This window comes from Lasioglossum baleicum, chromosome 20 (genome assembly GCF_051020765.1).
Source record: "Lasioglossum baleicum chromosome 20, iyLasBale1, whole genome shotgun sequence".
Classification (NCBI taxonomy): Eukaryota; Metazoa; Arthropoda; class Insecta; order Hymenoptera; family Halictidae; genus Lasioglossum; species Lasioglossum baleicum.
The window spans coordinates 4,072,817-4,092,102 of record NC_134948.1 but is presented as its reverse complement, the minus strand read 5'-3'; the positions used below and the strand labels follow the sequence as shown (position 1 = coordinate 4,092,102).

General features: G+C 45.5%; 1 protein-coding gene across 1 annotated transcript; it reads left to right on the top strand.

The window, feature by feature from the left end:
• Positions 1-741: 741 nt before the first annotated feature.
• On the top strand, positions 742-19,265 carry LOC143218665 (uncharacterized). Its single transcript, XM_076443996.1, has 34 exons — positions 742-1,447; positions 3,006-3,145; positions 3,225-3,385; positions 3,808-3,881; positions 4,247-4,356; positions 4,443-4,657; positions 4,773-4,881; positions 4,994-5,088; positions 5,222-5,285; positions 5,366-5,429; positions 5,531-5,758; positions 6,086-6,191; positions 6,286-6,514; positions 6,635-6,766; positions 7,034-7,113; positions 8,415-8,806; positions 9,160-9,221; positions 9,476-9,639; positions 9,723-9,779; positions 9,825-9,940; positions 10,002-10,138; positions 10,198-10,296; positions 10,345-10,430; positions 12,105-12,177; positions 12,914-13,198; positions 15,881-15,942; positions 16,219-16,348; positions 16,547-16,818; positions 17,409-17,523; positions 17,583-17,653; positions 17,723-17,848; positions 17,990-18,319; positions 18,386-18,764; positions 18,905-19,265. Exons 3-34 carry the CDS (start codon positions 3,243-3,245, stop codon positions 19,154-19,156), a joined length of 4,857 nt encoding a protein of 1,618 aa, XP_076300111.1. The 5' UTR covers positions 742-1,447; positions 3,006-3,145; positions 3,225-3,242; the 3' UTR covers positions 19,157-19,265.
• The last annotated feature ends 21 nt before the right edge of the window (positions 19,266-19,286 follow it).

The window sequence follows — 19,286 nt, the reverse complement described above, 5'->3', positions numbered from 1 at the left end:
GTCAAGGTTCAATCGCGAGCAATGAAAATCAATATTGTAAACTTTTCCGTAAAAATTCCGCCATTTCTATCAGCTCAAATTAAAGCTGCAAGAATGCTCTTCACAGCGCATGTACTACAATTCAATAATAACAGCGACAGCATCCTGAAAAATTAGAAAATAAAAACCGCTTGTATCTCCAGGGCACAGGAGCTGAAACACTCATCAAGGAAATTATTTTTCAAATCTTCCCCACGACGATGATTAGGCATTCAAAGGCTAAACACACTTGCTAAAAGAATGCACTTCGTGATAGCATTATTCCATTTCGCCCATAATCCCGATAACGGGCTAGAAACTTAAAAATAGCGAGCGATTGCCCAAGGAACAAGGTCACGACTCTGCAATGCAAATTGTATTCCGCGAATGTTCAGATACCGACCGTGACTATTCGAAATATCGTAAAAATGATTCCGCGATTGTTTAAAAAGGGCAAGATCACCATAGGATCAGCCCTGGATGACCAAGCAGCCGATAAACTCGGCAGGATGACAACAGATTCCCGATAAGAGAAAGCGAGAGAAGGAATCCGCGTGGGGAAGCACGGAAGAACAACGACAGTGTATAAATTACTTGCTAATCGGGCGGGTACGTCACTTTTACCTGTCGGATGTATTGCGCCACCGTTATCTGGCGAATTAGACTCGCTTTGAAAATATGGGAGGACTCGCGCGCTCGTGTTCGTAACAGTTACCCGTATGAAACTCCTTGGACAACGACGCGACGTTACTTATCTGTCTCGAGCGAGCCCGACGCGTGCAGATACCATGGTTTTTTTTCAGTCTCATTCGGAAAACCGATTGGATGCTGATATAAAATGATGCACGATAGAGAGCGGGATGACGAGGTCCGTTCGTGGCCGTCGTCGTCGTCGTCGTCGACGGAGAGCGTGAGGAAACCTCCGTTGCCGCGAACTTCACCGCGTGTGTGACATCACGCTTCATTGTTGGAGGTTTACGTCATTCCCGTCGGGTCTGGTCTCGAGTCGGTGCGAGCGCGTTCTAAAGTAGCAGGCTTTAGACGCGTGCGGATCGGTGTGGCGGGAAGTGACAGAGAGCCGGAGGGAAAGAGAGAGTGGCGTAGCAAGAAGCAAGTAAGCAAGCAAGCAAGCAAACAGGGAACAGAGGCGAGAGAACACGAGAGAATCACGGTGCCGCCGCGGCTGCGCGAGGAGGAACACACAGAGAAAACCAACACACCGCAACACAACACGTCCTGTGTGTTTTCGGGCATGTCGTTTCTCGTCGAGGTGTTGTCGCTGAAGCTCGCTCCTAAACATGAACTCTGTCGGGGATCGACCCACCGCGAGGGATCAATAAAAAATTAGCGTCTGGGAAGAGGAGCAAGATAGAGAGTCAGAGAGAAAGAGATAGAGCGAGAGAGGGCAGTGGTGGTCAACGCTTCTAAGGTATACATACTAAAAAGAGAGTGAGTGAGTGAGTGAGAGAAAGAGAAAGAGAGAAAGAGAGGGACACGAAGCGCGACGTTCAACAGTGGCATACAACAGCGCTCCGATTTCTGTGGTTCGATCGGTAGCGGGTTTACCCGATTCCCGAGGGTACCCGCCGTCGGGTACACCGACCTCGTACACCCACCATCTCTTATTTCGTGAGATGGTCCTCTCACGATTGTTATTTATCGTTTTCCACGATCATATCCTGTTCATTACCACAGGGACAGTGTTAAAAACCCGCGACAGTGGCCCCTCCGACCGACCGACCGACGACGCGCTCTTACATTTTAAATATAACGGTGTGTATAAATAAGTATGAGCAATAGCGGGAGTGCACCGACGGAGTACTTGACGCACATTTTTCCAAAGAGACCGTGTACCTCTGACTCGGCAACTGATAGATCAAACATTGACGGCCCGTGTCAAATGCAGCCGGATTCCACGGTTTCCTACTCGGGCCTCGCCACATATGTTCTTCATGCGTGGGCATGCAGCACCGAACTATCGTCAAGGTTAGTGTGTCTGACAGACATACCCGACATCGTGTTCTCGCACCGACGCACTGTGTGCCGTTCGTTCATTTGTGCGACACGAATATGAGGCCTTTCTTCTCTCGGAAACTTTTTCGTGATTATGATCGTATGGAAAGGATGTTTATCGTTGTCCCACTGAGATCATGTTGGTTCGATCGGCGTAATGGAAAGGTTAGGCTTCGATACGTGCAGAGTTCTCTGTTTTCCTATTGTCGAGGCGATGGTAATTCCTGTTTTTCAGTGGGAAGCGAACGGTCTTGGGCTCCTTCTCTCTTTTCACGTTACCCAAGGTTGCTGTTAGTCGATCGATCCACAGCGTTTTCAGCTCCCAGACACTCCTGAAGACTTTACGCTCCATCGTTTCTGTAGGTGTAGCGGGAAAATCGACTGACCCCCACTGCTTTCATACTTGTTCTGTCGAAATACTTGGCTAAATAGGCACTGAGTCCTGAGACTGAGTCTAAATAAGTTAGGGACTTCGATAATCAAACAACTGATTCAAACTTTTTTTGGTCCCCTACTCCGTTCGATGAACGCATGGTGTCTTACGAATAAGTTCGAATTTGGTTACACTGTTTCGTACACTTCACGGACAAGTTCCCGTTCTGTTTATGACTATTTTCAGGAATACACGCTACGCCTATCGTTCGAATTATGTTCGTTCACCCACATCGCACCTTGAGCAATTTATCTGTTTACATTCGGCAGTATCGAGAACTGTTTGGTTGACAAGTTTTCACTTTAACCTATTTCGCGATTTATACTGATAAGGATACTCGTGTTTGAAAACAGCCAGGTGGGTATAGATGTCTCTGCGATTTTAATTACTTCGATTGAATTTAATTGAAAATTATTTTCCTGGAATTATTTTCCTTTCGAAATTCATGAAATTCGTCGGAATTTCCAATTGATTAAAAACTCAAAAATCCCATCATCACAAAATCTTAAAAAATTGTTAATAATATTGTTGATGTGTTTAGAAAAATTGAGGGTTGTCCTCCACTGGACAATTGAGGACGCACACGTTGGATGAGAACAAGCTTACTCTACGCTCTCTGAACAATGAGGCTTCATTGCGTACACATGGAACTTCGCATCAACCAGCGTCAACAAATTCTATGTGAGTCTTAATAGAGATCCTTCAACGAAGGAGTCTTTAAGAATTCTTTGAACCTAGTCTCACAGTGAACATGTTTCAGGGGTAAAAGGTGCACGTAATGCTGTTGCTTGCAAACTGGACACGAACCTCCAAAGAATGCCCGACAGCCAAAGATCGCATCCCAGTCGGTTTTGATCTTTATATGATGCACCAAGGATTTTACATGTTCATCATTGTACTGGCACGCTTGTGCAAGGAAGGGTAAGCGAACAGAATAGCGTTACACCAAAGCTACAACTATTTTTCTCCCCGAATCATCCGCACATGTGACAAAGGAAGGTAAAAACTGTGTTGTAGGGTCGAAGCAACAAATGCCTGGTTAGAATAAATCGCAGCCGAGAAAAACACTCTGCCGACGATGCAGCGTAGCGTGCTTTTCCTTGTTGCAAAAGGATTTGATATTTGGAAGTATGTCCGGCGATTTGCAATCGGATTCGTTCACGGTTCAATTTAGTTACCACACTCGAACGAGAAAGTACACGTCTAACGACCGATCTAGCATGTAACAGTGTATCGAATCCTCTTGCAATCCGAAACGAATGATTGAGATACACGGTTTGAGTGTGATAATACTGTCGAAAAGTGTCCCCAAGACAAATCTTGAGTAGTTGATCTCGTTTCAGAACAACCGTTCCTATGAGCGCCTCTCGTCCGTTAAACTGTGATGGGAAAGATAATAACAGGACAAACGGCTCCAGTAAGTCCTCTATTTGACGTTACGTGCATGATTTTAATTTTTACTGTCGCTGGGGTCCACTCGATTTAAGGGGGTAGACTTCTCATTTCTCGATAATTCAAAAATGGGGGTTTTCAGAAGTCAAAAGCGCTAGATAAAAGAGTTACGTTTACGAGGCACAATTTTCATTATTCGTAAACGTAAAAATAAGACTTTTGAGCGCGACCGCGGCCTAGATTGATCTTTTATCTAGCGCTTTTGATTACTGGAAAACCCCATCTTTGTCGAGAACTGAAAAGGCGCATCCCGCACTCTTGTAATCCTGGAAACGAGACAACCCCCTTATCTAATTTATCCGAATTCTGATTTTATTGTCTGGCTTGCAGAGAGAATGGCATATGAGGTATTTCTGGGTGGATCTTGCAATCCAACTACATGGAGATCAGAAATAGCGATACCGACTCTGCAGAGCCTCGGCATCACTTACTACAACCCCGTACGTATTTGCTTTTAATTTTATATGGGTTATTTTATCTAATTATGATTTTGTAACATGGTGGCTGATGGTTTGTGGGATTCCAGCAAGTGTCGCAATGGGGGCCAGAACTGATAGCTCAAGAGTACGAGGCGAAACAGACGGCGAAAGTATTACTGTTCGTGATAGATAATCAGACGCGCAACAGCGCGGGCATCATCGAAGCAGCGCAATTGGCAGCTACGCGTCGGGAGTCCTTGATCCTGGTGATCTACCCGTACCGGCAGGGTCAGACGATCCTCGGTGAGCCGGTGTCCATTCAGTAAGTAATCAGACCAACGTTCTGATCTCTCGTTGTCCGAAAATTGTCTGATGCATGACGAAACAGAAGCAAACAAATCAGAAAAAGAGAACTGACAAATACACGCCTTCTTTAGGGAATATTACGACTTGATGGACGGTCTGTTGGTACTACAGTACCTCATGGAGAGGCAGAGGATACCGATATTCGAGAGCGTGTCGGTCGCCCTTAATTGTACGTCCAAGGTAATCCTGAAACGACGGGGAATAAACATAATCGAGTAAACGTATTTGTTACCTGTCTTTCGCGTTAAATCGCGACGGCCGACGTTGGCTGAAATACTGCTCATGCCCATAGGTTTTGCGCGAGGAGATTAAAGTACAAGATCTGCATTCCGAAGATGGCACTAGACCGGTCAGGATTTCGCTCACGCAGAATGGAACGGACTCCGTGTAAGGCCCTCTTCTATCTACAGTCCACACAGCTTGGTACGCCCCTGGCAAAAAATGTAGTCTATATTTTTGGCCAGGAGCAGTCGATCATTATTAATATTGTTGCTAATTTAACCGATCTTCTCTATCGCAGTACGCTCAGAGACATTTTCAAGTCCATGGACGTTAACGACACCGGTAGCGTTAATTTAGCTGAAGTAAGTCTCGCATTGCAAATGTTGTTCTACTCAAATGACACGTCGTTGCTAATTATTACAATATCCTTCATTGATTGCAGGCTTGGCTAGCGTTACAGTCGAACGTGTCCGTCTCGGATCTGCTGAATGTGGTAAATAAGTCGGGTAATAGATTCTTACTTTGATTTTTTTAACAGCAAGGACCCTCGCGACCGAACATTATCCGTTGTGTCCGCCACTCTTCAAATTCACATATATGTTTCTAGAAACGTACAGGAGGTTGATAGACGACGGGTTTCCGGTGAAGAAAGACCCAACGGAATTACGGATAAATTTCGAACAGTTCTGCGCCCTAGCCAGGGAATCGGCGTGGCGGACGAAGAGCAATGGCGTCTCTTGTGAAAGTGAGATATCTTCAGTTTGGAGTATAATATGTAGGAAGGCCTCGAAATTTCTTCGCAGAGCTATCGTGCAACCTTTTAGCCGCTTTCTAGGTATTTTCTATTCTCAAAAGTTTCCAGTGGTCGTTAGTAACACGCGTGCACATGAAAACGTGGCAAGAGCGGTCACAACACTGATTGAACTGGTGTGTAAAAGAAGGTAGATTCCCTCTTAATCGGTAGTCTTATCGATGTAGGAAAATGATAGCGTTGACCGGATAAGTGGAAGTCTACTGCAAATTGTTTCTCCATCCTCATACAGTAAATTCGCTGGAGTGTACTTATAGACACCAGTTCAATTATGCTACTCGATAAGGCGTGGCGTGACGGTGTCTCCATCCCATAAGAAACGCATACGATTTGACCGGTGGCGTTGTTTAGATTGGACCAACTCGCTCGTAATGGAAACGGAGAAGAGGGACTTGTACGTCGGTGTGATCGGCGAGGACCAGTTCTGGCTGGAGACGGCTGCGAAACCCTCCATCGAGTGAGCATTCGAGACCCTCTAAACACGTTCATCGCTTTCGCAAAAAAAGCCGCACAGCGTCGCAGCGAGTCTACGTGGAAGTTTCTTCTTCCAGGTCCAGGGGGCTCAGTTTGCACCGGCCGAGCCTGAACGAGTATAACGTGAAGGTGTTGCCGCAGGAATTGCAAAAGATGAAGAATTCCCGGCTAATATTGCTGGTTGTGCCGCAACACTCGCGCGGCATCACTATAATGGCACTGGCAGCTCATCTGATCGGACTGCGTGTTAAACTGGTTTTATGCGTTCAGACGCTTCCCGAAGGTTGTGTAGTTTCCGGTGAAAAGGTGAGACTTCGTCAGCCTAACCATCTTTCATACAGTAGATTGCCGCTTCAGTAAAAAAATGTTGCGTTATATGATTTTTTTTCGCTTCCTCGTTCTGTGAACACCGATCTTTTTATTCAGCTAACCGAACAAGCCACAAAAGACTACAACCGAGGAAGAATGTACCTGTCGGACTACGCGACGCGCGAAGGTGTACCTGTCTTTCAGAATGTCGCAGAAGCTCTGCAACACGCGATACAGCTAGTTCAAACCGTTCGTTGACTTCTCTACTCTACTTTCCTCTCTCCACTATATTTCTCTCTATCTTCCCCTCTCACCGCCCTTTTCCTACCCTTTCTTCTTCCCCTCTCTCTCTTTTTCTAATACTACCTTTTTCATCTTCGACTCTTTTTCTATTTCTTTGTCGTACGTGTAAGCTTTGCGATTCATCGATTAATTTATTTTTACACTTAGTAACGTTCAACTACCGATCGAGATCCGGAAAACGGAATGGAGGACGTGTCGGATTTTGTTACTCAGTCGCTGGTGTGTGACGGTACGGGGGGTTGGTTGCGATATATACTCAGCACGCGCGCGCACACGTACACTGCCGGCCAAAAGTATATTATAAATGGTCTGCTGATTTTTATACGAAATAGACATTTTCTAAATTAATCGTAAGAAACGGAACGTCGAATGTCTCAGCAATTTTGTCGTAAACGCACGAAATCCGCAGTCCAGTTATAAACCTTTTGAACTGGAAGCTGACGTTTTTGGGACCCCTGATTCCGATGTTCAGCGCGCTGGAGCTACCGGGCCAATTAAAATAAGCGGTCCCAGATTTTTTAATTTTACGAATTAGCGAAATTGTTTTCCTAGTAAAGTCTCATTGCTTGATAATCTATATATCTTGCAAAAACACGCTAGTCGCTTTCGGCGTTCGGTAGTTCCCGGCCAGCCGCTTTTGGACGACAGTGTACACACACAGAGAGAGAGACAGCGTTTACTTAATCGTCCCACGAACACTCTATCAACGATCGCTCGTCTAAAAGTCACGCGTTTCGACTTTTTCCTCGGAATTCTATGCGAAACATGTCTCGCGGTAATTGAACACATTTTTTTATAGCGATTGAACTTGGTAATTTTGTAACCTTTTTGGTAACTACTACTGGTTGAGGATTGATACACATGTATTGTACATAGATTACTAGTTGTTTTTAACGATCTAATGATAAATAATTTGAAATCTGATAAAACAAATGTATGTAACTGTATGCGTGCTGGAACACTTTCGGATGATGATGATGATACGCGTGCGACCGTGTAATGTGTGTATGCCTGTGTACGCCTCTGTTGTGTGCGTCCGTGCGTGCATGAATGAATGCGACTATGACTGCTTGCTCGCGTGTGTGTGTACAGTGAGACGAAACCATACGTGTACCTGTACGAACAAACATCTTATTCAGCGCTAACTGAAGGTGTTGTACACCGTGACGCGTAACGCAAGAGAACATTGTGAACGTATTATCCGTGCACAAGAATTAATAACGAGAGAAAAAGTTGGGATTCCGGGCACGTGCGTGCGCGTTGTCGATGTACAGTCGAAGAGAAAAGTCATGTCAACTACGCTCGACGATGGAATACCGACTGGCTCAATATATTTTTTTTCTTTTCTCTAGCCCACCCTTATTTTTCTTGCGAACACATTATCGAGGTATAATCTTTTTTTAAAAAACACACGACAGTTTCGATTCCGCTGGAATCGGAACGCTACGCCCTTGTTTTCCCAGTGACGTAGTACCTGTAAATGTTTTTCAAAGATAGCAGCACCGGTATCATGGCAGGTAGAAACAGAGGAATGTACACAGCGTACCTGTAACAATTAAACAGACAAGGATTAGGCGGATATAATGCATTTAAGACAAAAATTAGTAAAATCGATTTACTTCTGGTCATCCGGGAAGTACAGCAAGGCTAGAAGCGTAGGGTCTGAGAAGGCAGCTTCAGCAGCCACAAATGCCTTTTTGCTGGCTAGGAAGCCTTGCTCCAGGTCCCCATTGGCTAGTCGATTAGCAGAGTACTCTACCAAACGCAAGGCAGTCTTTATCCTATCCCCAACCACGTCGGTGATCACGATGTTCCCAATCTCCTTCAGGAGCTGGGCTAGTGACTGTAGAGTCAGCTTGGCCGAAGTCAGCTGCTCTATTGTGCGTACACGCATCAACGCGTCGATCTCCCAGCTGTTCAGCTTCAATCCCACCGAGGAGACGATGGTCACACCTGGGATGGGTTTCTGTAAGAAAGAATGCCACAGTAATTGTATTCGAGCAATTCGGACGACGAAGTTAGACGCCTGTTGATGGCAACCCAGTGTACACGCCTGCGTATCCGGTTATCAGCCAACAGGCGTGGATCTGACAACGCTGTATAAAGAAAACCTTCTAATAATATAAAATCTCAATCAAAAATAGCAGCATCGATTTTTTAAAAATTCCAGGAACTTCCCACGTTTATATTGATTATTATTGCTATTATTGCAGCTAATTAGAGTACTGTGCTTACCGGCTCCGGGATGCCTAGGAGAAGCTTCAGTTGAGCGAGGAAGGTTCCAACGACTGAGGCCTCTGACGGCACCACTGTTACTGGTTCACCGGTCTTGTTGGTAGAGAGGGACTCCAGTGAGGGATTGATTAACACCACTCCACCCCATCTGCAATTGGAAAGCACTGTAAGAAAATTAACCAATGTCCCCGCAACCCTCTTACCTTGGCGAAAGGAATGCCTCCACGTTGGTGTTGACTTTGGACCGGTGCCCCGCCCGAGTGTAAATGTGCAACGGAGCGCTGTCACACGGGACAACGTAGATGACGAAATTGATGGTCGGATGGAGGCTCACCTGGGAGGCTGGAACAGCAATTCTACCCTAACAATTCCCTAAAGTTCCAGAAGACAGTTCAAAACCTACCCAATTTCTTCTCCAAGGGCGTGATCAGCTGTGGCAGCACGTCCTCGGGCAAGGCGAAATGCCTGCCCCAGGGGCTGCTGTCTGGCACACGTTTAGGGCTGACCTCCAACGGCAAAAAGTACAGCCATTGGGACTTGACGGAGAAGTTGGAGATTGGGATCTCCTGGAGAAACGGTTCGACGTATTCTAGAAGAAGGATAAGCGGATGTAGAAATGCACGAATTTCTTGGAAATGTTCAACGTACCCTCGGACATCTTGCGCAGATCCCAGTCGACCTTCAGCTTCTCCGGATCAGGGTTTACGACGGTGATTAGGATGTCGTAGGCGGGGCTAGCCGGGAACCTCCTCCTGTTCTCTTCGTCCAGGCTGTACTGGGTCGGCTCTGTGAGCGCGTTCTTCGTCAAGGTCAACGATTTCTCGCGCAGCATCCACTCTGACAGCACTCTGACCAAGGTCGAGCCCTCTGGAACCGATTCGCCAGGTTATCAACTTTGAACGAACAGAATGAAGAGAATAAATGCTTACTAGTCGTCGCGGAAAAGAACACGGTTCTCTTGGACCCGACGAGCACCGCGTCGTTCGGGAGCTTGGCCTCGAGGAGGAACAGTTGACCGACTTCAACGTCGAAGCTAGCAGAAGGTACCAAGTTGGATATCACCTGTCGCTCCACCTCCACTTGGTAGATGTCTGAAAAGGATATTACGCTGAAGAGGGTCGAGATCAAAAGTGCTTTTCAAGCACAAGGTCGATGACTCACCCGAAGACTTAAAGGCCTCCATTATTTCATTAGAGAGAGCATCTGCTCGATCCCTCGACGTGGTAGCAAGGATGATCTTGGTACCAATCTTGACCTTGAGGTCGGACAGTCGTTCGATGCCGGCGTAGGGTAACGAGACCCTTGGAACAGCTGTGGTGTGCCACCATAGTGGAACTCCGATGCCCAGTAGCAGCACAGCGAACGATATACTCGCGTAGACCTTGTATTTATCTGGAAAGAAGGTCATCGTTCAAGGTCACCGATAGGTTACACATGTATCTGATACATAGTAAATACAAATTGGGGCAAATCGCGACGCTTAAGCTAGTAGTGAACAGTCTGAACGTTCAATAAAGATCTTCCGGAGCGGTCCGCGGCAGTTTTATGGCCACCAGGGGCCACTCGAAAGAGCGGTCGCTCTATTTCCGAAGGCGCCCGAGACTCGGTCGTCGGAATACAAATTGAGAAAGAGAAAAGTTGGCCAAGTTCGGCCGGCTGAGCGTGCACGGAACGCTTTACGAAGTGTGTTTACGTCCTCCTCGAATCGTGACGCGTTGCGTAATACGAACGAGGACGAACGGTAGCGTGAGCGGGTTTAATTACCCGATTAAATTGATTTGAATGCTCCGTCGACTTTGTTTCCCTCCCCCGATGTGTCGTATCGGGCCACGGGCACACGTCAACTGATCTGTTTAAGTGATCCGATCTCTTAAGAGTCCAGCTCTCGCAAGCTGAAACGATTTCGATGCAATTTTCCAATTAGTCCCCTCGGGCTTTCCAATCGTCTCATGCCCTCTTCGAAACAGAGAACACGCGTCCCGAAGGTTTCATCCGTTCATCCCCCTCGTTCGTCCTAATCTTATCGGTTCCATAACTCTGTAAAACAACACCCCGCGTACCGATCACGATATCACCCTGGGAACTTCGGAGATCCGTGTCCGACGTCGACCGCTTTAGAATCGTGTCAATGGACAATCAGCGAGAAAATATTCCTTTTCGATGAAGCTTATTAACACTTTGACCGGTTATTCGAAATGGAGGATTAACGCGCCGCGCGAGTCGGATAAGTGGCGGCCGTGAGTACATCGCGATTTTCGTGCGTCAGACCGTGCAGAATAGATGAGAGATCATGTTACCGGTTTTTGTGGTGTGAGTAATCGTACAACCTCGACTATCCGAACTAATTGGATAACGGAATACTTGCTTGACCAATATTTATTATCGCCGATAAATGGTCGGTTGCGTATCTCAAACATCGCTATGCACTTGGGTGTGACGAAATCGCAACGTCAAGGGCGCGATGACGATCTACAATTTTTATAAACTATAGCGGTGAAAGCGAATAAATTACCGCGCTGTTTTCCTGCACTCTACATAGTTGCATGTGCCATAAACGCACAGAGATTGCCGGTTGTAATTACGAGGAAATCTGGGTTCACTGGACTCATCTGATCAGCTATCAGCTGTATGTACTATAGTATATGATCCCTCAATAAAGTACTTTGTCACTTTTAGACAAAGATACGTAGATGTATTTAACTATTGCACAAATGGCGCCGGTTATCTCAATTTAGGCAGCAGTCAATCAACTTTTCCAGCATACTTTCAAAGCCACTTTGTCCAGTCCACTTCTTCTATTGCAGCCAATTACACAGCCTCTGATTCAAATTAATCACCGGGAGCTAAGCAAACGATGCCTTTAGTACAGACCGGGTCAGAATCGACCCAGCCAAGCGTTGATTAATACACCGTGGTCCCTGAACGTGTCCCATATCGTCGCGTACGTGGGCAAATAATAATTAGCAGCACTGACCCAGCCAATTCATCGCGAACCACCGGCTGTCTACGTACAAGCAACAATTAACTGAGACAGCCTATTTTTGCGAAGTGATCGAGACATTGAACGACACCTCGTAATAATGGGGGTCATAATTGCCATACTAACGAGGCATTGTGTTATGGTATTACATAGGGCTGATGATTATTAGACTGCAGGTTTTTCAAATTTCTCAGGCAAATGTTAAAAATATTATATTATACTCAATTAATATAAACAGATTGCAGTCGTTACCAATAACATATTGTGCGCACGTGTAAGAATGCTACACCAAATATGTACAAATTAGTAACATATAAAACTTTCTACTTCAACAAAATAAAAAATAATTTACGTCATAACTTTTCCACGAGCTCCAGAATTTTTTGGCGGGATCTAGAATTTATCCGTTGGCTCGGCAACTCCCCACCAACGTCCCCGTCATCCCCAAAGCCGCGCAGGTCCCAAAAATTTCAACCAGAAACCATATGCAGAACGACGGAACAGTGCCGACTGCTAATTGTGCATCTCCCTGACGATGCAAACGGGTTAAGATCGATGTCGGCCAGTTGGGGAACCCGGGGCCTCACCTGAGTCCCTAAAAGGACAGGTGGGGGCAGTTTTCGAGCCTGGCCACCGCGGAAGAGCGCATCAAGGTCAGGCGTCGGCCAGCGACTTCTGCAGCGATGGTTTATCGAGTTCATGTACCAGTAGTTGAAGAGTGCCGCGAGCTCTCCTCTCTCTCAAGAAGAACAGAACGGGAGAGAGAGAGAGAGAGAGACTCGGGAGGAAGGGGGAGTGGACACGAAGAGGACGAACAAGAAGAAGAGGAAGAAGAAAACGAAGCGGCGTTTGAGTCCGAGTGAGTGACACCCGGGGAGAGACAAAGAGAGAGAGAGAGAGAGAGAAAGAGAGAGGAGAGGGGTGATAGCTTAATCAGAGACGAGAGTCTCCGCAAGCCTTCGAGTAGATCGACGGCCAGTGGTGCAGCGGCGCGCGTGCAGCCGTCGCTTTTCAAAAGCCGCGTTCTTCCCGGGGCCATCGATCTTCCGATCTCGATTTTGTGCATCCTTTACGATCGACACGGTACGGAATTACGCTTCGAGTTCGCCGCAGTGGTCCCGAACGATCTAGATCCATCCGGAATCGATCCGAGTGTCGGAAGTGTGCGTTGAACCCAACGGGACTTCATTCTTTCGATAACAACATTCGACAGGATTTTTGTATATTTTTTTTACGGATCGGTAATTATAGATCTCGATCCATCGAATGCGATGCTGAAAATCGTTTCACGCCATTGGCTTTGGTTTCCGAGGAATTTAATTCTGAGTGAGCGGAGGGGCTTGAAAGTAGAATTTTAACTTTGAGAATTTTTTCTGACTTAATTGTGGCAGATATGGGAATGATTTTTGCGTGGGATTATTTCGTAGAGTCTTCTGAATAGTATGGTATTTTTCCTTTGGAGATTGTGAACTTTTGAAGATGTTTAAAACAGTTTTGAGTACGTGATTCCTTAACGCGCCGTCTGTTTAACTGAACTGCACGTGGTCGAATAATATTTGTGGATCTTTCAAGTGATGTTCGATGGCACGAGTCACTCGGTCAAAGAGAAAACAATAATTGAAGACGTGCCTCGCGAACTTTAGAGGACGCCTTAAAAAACAAGCAAAGTAATAATTGATAAACCACGAACATAATATTATTAAAGTTATCTCGAACATCGAGAGGTATTTTCTTTAGTATGAAGAACAACTTTTGAAAAATTTGTAACTTTTGCAGACACGCAATCAATTATGGCTAACGAAAGATGCATGCAATCGAATAATCCAATTGCACAGGGTTAATGCGACCACTCTCGAGCAACTTGGTTTTTGCGGAGCGTTGTGTGTTATGCGAATATGCCAACTTATCAATTATTACCGTATCGAATTGTATTTCAACGCTGTTAGGAAGAATTCCCCTTATATCATTTGATGATACATATTGAGACCATAAATTACATTAGAAAAACTTTTGAAAAAATTGTGCTACGATTTGGAAACGCTGGATATTATTTATTACATAACACGATCTTATACAGTTCAATCAAAATTGACTTTCGCCTCGCTAGATTGCCGAAACAACACACTGCGCGACAAATTGGAACAATTTAGAGTAGAGAACAGTTCCGTGCCCGCAATTCCATTACAGTCTCTAGTATGCAGTGATCATTTTCAATATCAACCGGTTTCGATCCGGTCGATCGGATCGAGTGGTACTTTTTGGGATTTCGACAGAGGCAATCGGTGGGTTGAAAACGTTTTCGGTGGCAGGAAAGAGAAAACGGTACCGTGCAGCGAATATCAATGTGAAATTCAATCGGTTTCGTTGTGAAACTCTCAGTATACTCGGAAACCAAAATTTGGCTGACTGATTTTCCCAAAAATCAATTATTCCCTCAATTGCTTTTCTTTTTTCCAAGGAACACATTCAATATTTTTCTTCAAGTTTTAATCCTCAAATGAAGAATATTTGTTTGCGAATGAAAAATTCATACCTCGATCTTAAGAATAGTGTCAACAATTGATGGAAAACCGTTCCGCAATCAACGACCATTTTTACGATCCCAAGATCCGCATAGGCAATTATTTACGCTCACTTACTTTCTAAAATAAATGGCAATCCGCTATTTATCCGCCGCTTCAGATCAATAGTAAGCTACACACAGCTATAGGCATTAGACCTCCATCATCGTCAACAAATTCTTATTGAACAATATAAAATCATTTTCCTATCTAACAAATGATCAATAAAATTTTTCAATCTCGTTCTCGAGTCAGACTAATTACGGCGTTAAACAAATGAATTGATTAATCGCTTATCGAAGGATAATGATCAATTCTTGATGTCTCATCAATTACGATGATAAGTAATCAAATTTATCAGTTCAAGAGTTTACATTTTTTTCTGTTGATTTAGACATTGATTTATTTATATAAAGAACTTCGGTTCCGGACCACTGTGAAATTCGCGTTTCCTCATTTTTGCAGCTAGCGACGGGGTTAAACGGGAGTGGGGAGGTCAATCCCGCTCGGTTTACTCTGCAAAATTGTTTAAGTTTAACTGGTAATCCAGGCTGTCTTACGCAATATTCACATAGTCGAGAAACAATGCGCACTTGTCTCGCGACGCGAGTCGAAATCCCGCGAACCGATTGGTCGGGCGCCTTCTCCCCTCTACGATCTACAGATCGCTAACCCCGCCCCTCGTTACCGCTTCTCGTTTGTACGCTCGCGGACAAAAGGATAGCGCAAAGGATAATACACGAAAACACATAAATACAGAATCATAAAATCTTCTCTAATTTTTTTAATAAATGACGATCACCTTTCTCCATTTTTTTAGTACACGATTATCTACGTTACAACCAATAGACGATTTATAGAAAATTTGATTCTTCTCCTTCACAAATTGTTTTAAGAATGTCTCGCAAAAGAAAAAGCTAGAATTAATATTCATTCGAAGATTTGTGCAATGCTGTCCAATCAATTTCAGCACAAATACTATCCTCTTAATTATTGTTTTCCTAACGTTCGACACATCTATGTGCTCGCGATTAAAAGTGCGCAGATAAAACTCAAAACAATGGAGAGATTAAAAGAAATTAATGGTATTGACGTACATTCCACTTAGTCAAACTGATAAATGTATTAGTAGTTTGCATAATCGTCGCGGAAAAATTGTTGCTCCCGCGTAGATTCGGAGATCCGCGGTTTAGCGATAACCGTGGCTATCTTTTTGTTCGGTAGCGCGACAAATAAACAAATAAAGCCGCGCGGATCACCAGCAATGTTTTTCTGGCTCTGCAGGGAGCAATGGCCACGCAGTCCGACAGTCCGTACCCGGAAATGAACAATTCCGTGGACATGAGGTACGTACACGTATCTGCTGCATCCTGCACGAAAATTCGACTTCCTTTGTGCACAAAAATATTTCAAAAATATGTGCACAATATACGTCCCCTATCAAACATAAATAGAACAGTCTCAGGGGAAGTTTTTGGCGATCCTAGAATCTCGTAGTACTTTTCTAGGGGGTGGTTTACCCCAATGCATAAGAATTTTTTAATTAATTCTGCCAACTTCACGGAGACGTCCCACAGTGCACCGGGCTCGTAAGACCGTTCTCTGTTACCCGAACGGATCAGCTGTTTCAGGAAGACGACGAACACCGGCGGCTTGCTGGTCCGATTTCTCTCGATCTACTGGCGATCGTTCGTGATCGTGGTGTGGCCGTTGGTTCTACTGCCGGTCGTCCTCGTAGTCGAGAGACCCGAGGTTCGTGGAATGATCGTGATTAATATTTTTACGACGTCCGACGCGATCTATGACCTTGTAGCAACGATGTAATTCCTTGGTTTTTGCGTTCTGTGAATTTCTATGTCGGTACTTTCCTGTCTGTGTTTTTCCTCGTTACAAAATACACGGAAAAGAGCATTGAATTGTTGACTATCGATCGAATGGACGACTTTTAAGGTGGCGGCGATGCGATGTCTCTACGTGGTCGGTTTGATGGCAATGTTCTGGATGACCGAGGTGCTCCCCTTGCCGATAACGGGCCTGCTACCCGTCGTCCTCTACCCGCTGATGGGCATAATGAGTACCGGCGACACCTGCGCCTGCTACATGAACGATACGACCATGATGTTTATCGGCAGCATGGTGATAGCGATCGTTATCGAGAACTCCGGCCTTCACATGCGGGTGGCATTGCTGATCATCAAAACGATCGGATGCAGCCATCGCAGGTGAGCTTCCTCTGGTGACAACGATCTAGGTGGTCGTTTCAGGGACGAACGCGACGCCTATGGATCGGTGTACATTGACACTCTACAGGGTGATTCTGGGAACTGGGACAAGAGTTACTGCTCTCTTTTAAAGTAAAAACAGAGAGAGAAATGATAGAGGAAAAAATTATGTCATAACACGTCCTAACTTCCTACGACCTTATTTTTCATGTGGATGCACTGATGTACCTGCCAGGTGCAATTGCACTTTATTCTTTAATGCAGCCCAATTTTTCTGTTAAACCAATCGATCCCTTTTATTATCTTATGTACAAAAGTACTAACCCAAGGTCATCGAAATGTCAAAGCTTCACGAGATATTTGTGTCAGAAACGTACTTTACTACAACAAGTATCCAAACATTAAAAGGGATCGATTGGTTTGACAAAAAAAATTGGGTTGCAGTAAAGGTCACAGGAACTTAGGACGTACGATTTTTTCCTCTATCATTTCGTAAAAAAGAGCAGTAACTTGTCCCAGTTCCGAGAATCAGCCTGTAGACATCAATGAAAGAGAAACATGTCACTGATGATCCTCCGTACGCCTCGCAGGTTAACGCTAGGCCTCTTCTTCGTGACGATGTTCCTGTCGATGTGGATCTCCAACACCGCCGCCACTGCGATGATGCTGCCGATCATCGAGACGGTTCTTCTGGAGATCGAAGCGGTAAGTGGGACACCCGACAGACGAGGACCGTCGCTACTCCAATTCCGTGCTGTTTTTAGCAAGGCCTCGGCAGCATGTTCGTCCCGGACGAAGAAGGATACGGGGAAGAAGGCGGTCCAAACGAAGAGTCGTACGTAGCTTATTTCCAAACGTAGAGTCCCATTTGTTCGTAACGATTCTCACTGTGTCTGTATTGCAGACCGAAGAAGCCTACACGCACTACCATGGTCTACTATCTTGTGGCAGCGTATGCGTCCAGTATCGGAGGCGTGGGGACCATAGTTGGCACTGGTACCAATTTGACCTTGAAAGGATTCTTTGAAAAGTAAGTTCAAATATTTAGGACGTCTAAGTTTAAATATTCCGTACCTACCCTCCCCGCAATCTATCATATCTCCACATCTTCGGAGTTACATCTCCCTTTTCAAAATCCCTGCTACCCAAAGCAATCTGTATCATGTTCCAGACGTTTCCCGAACAGTCCAGGCATCAGCCTGACCTCATGGATGCTCTACTCGGTCCCGCCTATGTTGCTGATGGGGTTCTTGACGTGGCTATGGCTGCAGATAATGTACATGGGGATGTTCCGACCGGAAAGCAAGGACGCGACCGCCATTGACATAGGCCCGCAAGGGGAGAAAGTAGCGGCGAGCGTGATCGAGAAAAAATACAAAGAGCTTGGCCCTATAACGTGGCACGAATCAATCGTGGGTATGCTCTTTCTACTCGTAGTCCTGCTTTGGTTCTTCAGAAATCCTGGATTCGCTCGCGGTTGGCCTACCTACATCACCGACTTGTAGGTATCGTAAAAACGAGACATCCAGTGAACAAACAGGAGAATTGTCTGTATCTATGCTTGCAGACAAGTCAAAGACTCGACAGCAGCCGCATTCGTGATCCTCCTCTTCTTCATACTTCCGTCCAAACTCGATTTCCTGCGGTCATTCGACTCGGACCCAGCTAAGAGGCCTACCAAGCCGTCCCCTGGCATGATCACCTGGAAAATGATCCACCAGAAGATGCATTGGAGTCTAATCCTTGTTTTAGGCGGCGGGTTCGCCATTTCGGCTGGCAGCACCAGCTCCAAATTGTCTTCCATTCTAGGTCACACCCTGGACTCTCTACAGTCCATCAATCCTCTAGCTATACTCTTCATCGTCTGCCTGTTCGCAGAGACTGTCACCGAGCTGACCTCCAACGTTGCCGTTGCTAACATCATTCTGCCAGTCCTTGCGGAAATGGTGAGTCGATTGGTCCATCGAATCTTCTGAACAGCTATTACACGTATATTTAAATACACGTGTATTAATGTATCCGCATTCTAATTCGTATTAACTTTTAGGATACAGTTGCAATTTTTCATTCGCGATTTTTGTTCCAGTGCATCGCCATGAGGCTGCACCCTCTGTACCTGATGTTGCCCGCCGCTCTCTGCTGTTCCTTCTCCTTCCACTTGCCAGTGGGCACGCCGCCAAATGCTATAGCCACTGCTGCGGCTCATATAAAGACCAGAGACTTTGCCATAGCTGGAATCGGACCCAGCGTTATCACTCTCCTGATCACCACATTCGCATTCTCCACTTGGGGCACTTACGTCTTCAATTTAACAGAGTTTCCTGACTGGGCCACGTAGCCCTTTGTCCTCTCAAGAAGAGTTTCCTCTGACTTCACTGTGTAGCTGACACTTGTGATCAATGATAGAACGACCCTTAATATTTGTATGACATAAAAACCGCATAGTATTACGTCTTGCATCACGTTGC

Bases quoted from the DNA above. Each gene is read 5' to 3' on its own strand.
- LOC143218665 (XM_076443996.1), top strand. From the start codon at position 3,243: ATGCTGTTGCTTGCAAACTGGACACGAACCTCCAAAGAATGCCCGACA. The intron at 7,114-8,414 runs GTATATTATAAA...AATGCATTTAAG, and splicing joins ACGTACACTGCCGGCCAAAA to ACAAAAATTAGTAAAATCGA. The intron at 16,349-16,546 runs GTTCGTGGAATG...ACGACTTTTAAG, and splicing joins TCGTAGTCGAGAGACCCGAG to GTGGCGGCGATGCGATGTCT.